The sequence below is a fragment of the Aptenodytes patagonicus genome, chromosome 5 (genome assembly GCF_965638725.1).
Source record: "Aptenodytes patagonicus chromosome 5, bAptPat1.pri.cur, whole genome shotgun sequence".
Lineage (NCBI taxonomy): Eukaryota > Metazoa > Chordata > Aves > Sphenisciformes > Spheniscidae > Aptenodytes > Aptenodytes patagonicus.
Window position 1 is genome coordinate 14,709,525 of NC_134953.1, and position 6,837 is coordinate 14,716,361.

The 6,837-nt window shown below is 36.7% G+C and overlaps 1 protein-coding gene across 2 annotated transcripts in view; it reads left to right on the forward strand.

The window, feature by feature from the left end:
* Positions 1–6,028, forward strand: part of MYOF (myoferlin) — a 72,587-nt gene extending 66,559 nt beyond the window's left edge. For both annotated transcript variants that reach the window (XM_076338768.1, XM_076338769.1), the window contains 8 exons: positions 813–901; positions 987–1,082; positions 1,644–1,785; positions 2,103–2,202; positions 3,138–3,331; positions 4,333–4,442; positions 4,793–4,940; positions 5,414–6,028. In XM_076338768.1, the coding sequence (XP_076194883.1) occupies positions 813–901; positions 987–1,082; positions 1,644–1,785; positions 2,103–2,202; positions 3,138–3,331; positions 4,333–4,442; positions 4,793–4,940; positions 5,414–5,449 (915 nt within the window). In that variant the 3' untranslated portion in view covers positions 5,450–6,028. The remainder of the gene's footprint in view (positions 1–812; positions 902–986; positions 1,083–1,643; positions 1,786–2,102; positions 2,203–3,137; positions 3,332–4,332; positions 4,443–4,792; positions 4,941–5,413) is intronic.
* Positions 6,029–6,837: the final 809 nt, after the last annotated feature.

Below are 6,837 nucleotides of genomic sequence, written 5' to 3' on the forward strand. Positions count from 1 at the left end.
GCTGTTATGTTTTGCCATTAAGACCCCCAAATGACACCTTAAACACTGATAGAGTGGAAATTGGGAAAGATTTATTTATTACTTTGTTACTGAAATAAACTGGAATATGTGTTTAATACCTTACAAACAATAAAGGAGACAGCCTGGCTCCCAGCTACATTCAACAAATGAGACCAAACTTGTCATTTCTCTACAAGGTCCAGAAGTACTAGTTTAAACACGAAGTCTTATATTGGATCTCTCTGGCAGAGAGGAACAAAGGCTAACAGTTGTTTTCTAGCATTTAGTAACTCACCAGTGGTTGTTTTTTTAAGAAAAGTTTTCTGGTTGACGCAGAAACTATCTGCAAAAATAAAGGGGCTTGCATTTGAAATAGAGTATAAAATCTGCAGTGGTTGCCTTACTTCAGAGTCTAGTTAAGGGGACTGATCATCTACACTGTAGGCCACCAGCTGCAAACTATCACCCACATGCATGACACTGTACTTAATACCAACTCTGAGAGAACAGAAACTTGGACCTACAGAATGAGAACTATTTAGGCACCTAACTTGCACTGAATTCACTAGGAATTAACGTCCCTACCATCTTCTGAATTCTTGGCATTGTTCATTTGAAGAAGCTTACATAACATGAGGGATTGGGCTTGCTCCTATCTGAAGTCTGTAGAAGTTCTGACATTGGTAACATGAGTGAGCTCTGCTCTGTGGCTAAAATTAGTACTAAGTATGTCAATAAGCAGTTCCATGGAATCACCATGACAAACCTGTATGCAACAAACAATCCCTCATCCATCTTCTCTACTGCTACAGGGAAAGCTCCAGATGTGGGTTGATGTCTTCCCCAAAAGCTTAGGACCTCCAGGCCCTCCCTTCAACATCACTCCCCGAAAAGCCAAGAAGTGAGTATCCGTATATACTACACACCATCTGGCAGCCCTGACAAAGGCAATTCAATTCTCTTTCCCCAAACATCTTCTCTCTTAGGTATATCTTGCGGGTGATTGTCTGGAACACCAAAGATGTCCTTCTGGATGAAAAGAGCATCACAGGGGAAGAAATGAGTGACATTTACGTGAAGGGGTAGGAGCACCCTGTCATGTAACACTTACAAATGAATGACATTCGGAATGTCCTGGGAATGCCTAGACCGTGGGTTCCAAAGTTGATTTGGTTCAGCCAAGTCAATGCACACTAGAGGCTCTAAAATAGTGCTAACCCCAGAAGTTCAGCTCTTGAGATGGGAAGCAACTGAAAAGATAGTGAGTTAGCTTTGGTGCTGCATAACCTGGATTCTTACTTTTTTACATTTCCTATTCTTAATGCAAAACATTCAATAGAAATCAAGAGAAATATACTACTAGGCTATCGATCTAATTTCTCCTAAAAAAGAAATTAAAAAAACCCCATCAACAACTCACCACTGATACAGTACTGGTCTTAGCAGATCAGAAATTCAGTTCAGATGTTCCTATTTACAATGCCGAATTGGAACCAAACTGAGAAAGGGTGTGAAAGACTCTCCAGCCCTCTGTGAGCAACTTTTATGGCTTGTTTGCAACCACTTAATGACATGGTTACAGTACAAACAAGCACCAGTGTAGTCCCACTGCAAACACCAGACACACGTCTCTGTATTTTCAGATGGATGCCTGGTAATGAAGAAAATAAGCAGAAAACCGATGTTCACTATCGATCACTGGATGGTGAAGGGAACTTTAACTGGAGATTTGTTTTTCCTTTTGACTATCTCCCAGCGGAGCAACTCTGTGTAGTTTCCAAAAAGGTAAGTATTTCTAAAGATTTCAATACTTAGAATACAGATTGTAATTAGTCTGATAATTTTGTACCTACGTATTGAAAGAGACAGTCTGGCTCAGTTCTGCTTACTTTCCTCAAACTGCTATTGCGAACAGATTCAATTTTGCCTTTGAGCCAGGAACAACACACTGGCAACAACAGCAGTCTCCGCTTAGCAAGGGCAAGATTAGATCCTTAATACTTCCACCAACCCCAGAATTCACAAGTGCTAACAGACCACAGTTTTGAATTTTCATAAGTAATTTTAAAAAGGTGCTTGGATTTTGTTTTTTAAAATTTTAGGAACATTTTTGGAGTCTTGACAAGACAGAATTCAGAATCCCACCCAAACTGATCATTCAAATATGGGATAATGACAAGTTCTCCTTGGATGACTATCTGGGTAAGGCTTCTGAGAAAAGAATTATTGTTGTCTCAAAGTAAGAGATAAAAATGAACAATTTTAAATTCTCGCATAAGGATTGTGTTTTCAAAGTGAGCCGCTGAGCATGCAAATACACTCCTGCTTTCCCACACAGCACAGGGTTATTTGTGCTCATGAATGAACGAGTGAATATTCACTCAGTAAAGGCCTACTTGCAGGTAAACCAAGACACTTTTGATTCAGGTAAGCCCTATCACAAAGTGCATGAAATGATAACGTGCATGAAAACTTACTTTGCTTCTTTCTTTCAGTAAAATTACTTAAAACAAGAGTACTTAAATTCTAAGTAAGAGTATTGACAAAAGGCTGTAATTTAGGTTAAGCAATCTACTTCACACCATTATTAATTCTACCTCACACCATTATTAATCCCTACTTTTTGTAGAGCTACTGCTCTGCAGAAGATTCTTTGCCCTGTATTAAGACAGCTCCAAAGTCTTTGGCTTACATGCAAACCATATAGGCCTCAAAATCTGAAAACAAATAATTGATTTATAACCATCATTAAAGTCAGCTAAATCATGCATTTAACTCTCAGAAATTCCATTAGTATTACATTGTTGTATTTGGTTATCTTCTGTTTAGGTGTGTGGAGAAAAAAATCCCCTCTATTAAAAATCAAGTGATCTTGCATTAAAAAAGGGGGAGGAGAGCTTGCTAAGTCAAATTTATCCACACCAGCGCTTTCAACACCAGCAAGATGGGCTTAAACACAGCCTGATGTGTCCCACTTCCCTGCCTCACAACATCCTTAGACAAACTAGAATGTAATGTGTATGTTGATTGTTTTTCCTGTATAACATGCTTAGAGATAGGAAAGGTTGCTGTTGAACCACTATGCTGTACGGTTGGTTGTGTTATGCAGTGTTTATTTTTTTTAATCCATCTCCTAGGCTTTGTGGAACTTGATTTACATAAAACAATCATTCCAGCAAAAGTTCCAGAGAAGTGCAATATAGACATGATTCCAGAATACAAGGCAGGCAGTCCTCAGAAGGCTCCCAGGACCGCCTCTCTCTTTGAACAGAAATCCATGAAAGGATGGTGGCCGTGTTATGTTGAAAAGGATGGCTCCCGTATTTTAGCGGTATGATTATTACTTCTTTAAAAAGTACTTAAAACGCGCTCAGCTTGCTTTTCAAATTATAAAGGAAGACTGTAAAGAGTCCCCCGCTGAGCTGTTAGCTTTCAGTGGATAGACAGAGGAGGAGTAAATAGAACATTCCATGCACAAGTTCAGGAATTTTGCTCCATCAACAATTTCTTGTTTTGAAGTATGAGTTTAATACTTAAATTTATTTATTTTGTTTTTAACTCTGTTTAACTTGAAGGACTCTGGCGCCAGGTTGAGTCATGTTATCTCGCCAAAGCAGCCAAGAGAGTTATTGTGTGAATTAATTTATCATGTTATTGCTTAGGAGAAACACGAGACATCCTAAATGCATTAAAGACTAAAGTTTAAATTCAAAGCATTTTTGTACACAGCAAATATAATTTATATGCTGAGAACCCAGACTAGCTTCGTGATTATGAGGGCAGTCAGAAGACCTAAAGCATTTTAACCTGCTCTATGAAGAATATAAATGCATATTTATCACTTGCTAGAATATTAAGCCTTTCAAGTGTGTCTGCTTCTTCTTTCTGATGTTTTTGCCTTTAAACTTTATTACTGGAATTTAATAAATGAGGAAGAATATTCAGAAACATCTATCAGCCACAGCAATATAGAAAATGAGACGCTTAGTCATTTGGAAAAGATGCAGTCCTTGGGTTGTTCTTGAAAGAAGAGAACTGGTTTTGTTTTGCTAAATGGGAAAAAAACAATGTATAGCTTAAAACAGAACTACAAATGAATTAGCGGAACCATTTTATGTCCTGTGATTTTTTTTTTTTTTTTCTATTTGTCATTCTCTGGTACTGTGTTGTGACAGTGTCATAGTGCAGAAATAAGTGTATTTTGAGAAGGAAATGGAAAACGCACAGATGCACACAATGAGCTGATCCCAAACTCTGCCGTATAAGTACCAAACAAGTACTATTAGTGCTGTTTCAATAAGATGCTTGTCTCGTGCCACATGTTTTCTGAAGGGTAAAGTTGAAATGACATTGGAAGTTGTCAATGAAAAAGAAGCTGACGAAAGGCCAGCTGGTAAAGGAAGAGATGAACCCAACATGAACCCCAAACTAGATCTACCAAAGTAAGATATTTTTTCCCTCACTAGCTTGAGAAATACATAATATCTAGCTACTATGATGTTCTTGACAAAGTCTGCATGCAGCAAAGGATCTATTAGACATCAATTATCCTTTGCAAAACTTCATTTATAAAAGCCAGTCTTGTTTCCTTCTGCAAGCATTAGGATAAAATGCAAGGTGGTTTCAGTATTAATGGCACACGTTTTACTGAAAGTGCTATCTTTCTTACATTACTAAACTATCTGTGTTTTCTTCAGCCTCCAAACCAGAGTGTTTTAATGTGTTATACTCTCACGCTTAAGCGTTCCCTGTTTCTATAGTATGAGTAATATTTGTTTCTTTCAAAATGCAGCCGACCAGATACTTCCTTCCTTTGGTTTACAAATCCCTGCAAGACAATGAAATTTATTGTGTGGCGCAGGTTTAAATGGCTCTTTATAGGCCTTATCATCTTGCTGATTTTACTCTTGTTTGTAGCAGTACTCCTCTATTCATTGCCGGTAAGAATTTTTAAATGTTACTGTTCTTCAGCTGTGGTATGACACTAGCTTATATATGAGTCATCAACAAGATACACTCCTTACTCAGACAAGAGATTCTATCAACTCAGTTTTAGCAGGGAGATAGGGATTATATCCTTATAGCTATAAACAATTTCAACTTATTTTTATTGAGAAACAATTAAAATTTATGTTAAAACTAACTTATTAACACTTCTAAAGCACTCATTTGCTCCATCTTTAGTTAATAACCTACACCATTAAAAATAGTTAATAGGTGGTCTAGAGCCTGGATTTCAGTCTACTTTAATCTGAAATATCATACTCATTTTTACTGTACTTTAACTGAAATTACCATACCCTGAATACATTCTGATCCATTTTAATATCTTAAATGTCTTTTACAAAACTACACTGAAGTATTTTGTGTACATCTTTTTAAGTCCTTTGTTTCTTCCCTCCTCCCCCAACAGAACTATTTGTCAATGAAGATTGTGAAACCAATTTAAAGAAGAGTTTTTTACTTCATCTTTTTAAATAGTAATGAGGTTTCGCCTCAGGCTGTGGACCAAATTCAGCAAGGCTCTCCATCCTTTTTCTCTGCTAGTACTTGGAACTGTAAAATAGATAAGTAAGAATTTAACCAAGGTTATCCAAGGTTCAAGGGGTCATGACAGGTGTTTTTAAAAACCAAAAGATAAACGCCCTCATGTTTCACGTACATTTTTTTATTTCGGTAGTATCTACGCATGGTAAAAATGCTATTGCTATCTTTATTTTTTTAATGGATGCTTTGTTTTGAGAATTCCTTTCTATTGGGCACACTTTGAAACTTTGCATTTTAACTTAATGAAAAACAAGCACTACTCATAATTATGTATACCAAAGAAACCTCACAGTGCAATCAAAGAAGGGTCAGACATTGTTTCTAGAGAAGTTTTCAGCATCATGCTGCTTAAAATTCTTAGTTACTGCACTGTAGACTTGACAATGCTATATATGTATCTTGGCAACAACTGCATGCGCATAGAAATAAATAATATACTGCTTACTTAGTATCATTTACAAATGTTTAAATAAACTTATCCACAAGTAAAATGCAAGCTTCCAGTTTTCTTTATCTATTGCAAAACTACAATGCATTAGGTATCGTATAGTGTCTATTGGAGGATGTAATGCCACAAATCTGGAGTTCAAGGTATTTTACTGTTATCTTTACAGTGAAGAATAAGGAAATACTTCTGCATAAAGTTCTAATGAATTTCTTCATTAATTAAGAAATTAGTAAAGAAATGAAATTTGTTGAATAGTTTCACTATACTCCTTGTATTTAGAGATGATCTTGAATCAAAACATAAGAGGATACACAACCCAGATTCATCCCTTGTTTGAAATCTGACCTGCACACGGGAAGTATTTCATTTAGCCTCAGTCTCCTCTCCCTAGGCACAGTAAAATATAATCTGCACTAAAAATCAGGTTATAGTTTGGGATTCCACCTCACTTTTATGGAGGGCCAAAGCAGAAGCATCTCTCTGAACATTCTCTGGTGCTTGAAACGTAGGAAATCTGGAGCAGAACCTGAAATCAGCATTTTGTATGATTGTCACACTCTTGACTGGATAAAGACTTCAGCTGTCTTTAAAGAGATTACAAAAATAACTGCAAGAATGAATTAGTCTTGAAAAATCTCTGTCATTGTATTTAGTGGCACACTTATAACACAGCACTGTAAAATAAGCATGCACTTGTCAGGCACAGTAAGTAAATTATACTGACTTGATTCTGTTGAGCAAGCTAGAGTAAAGGTATTACATGAAATAATTTCCAGAATGTGAAGTCCCATTGGCTAGAGTGGAAGAAGCAGCAGTCATCCTGTCAAAAAGAAAACAACGCC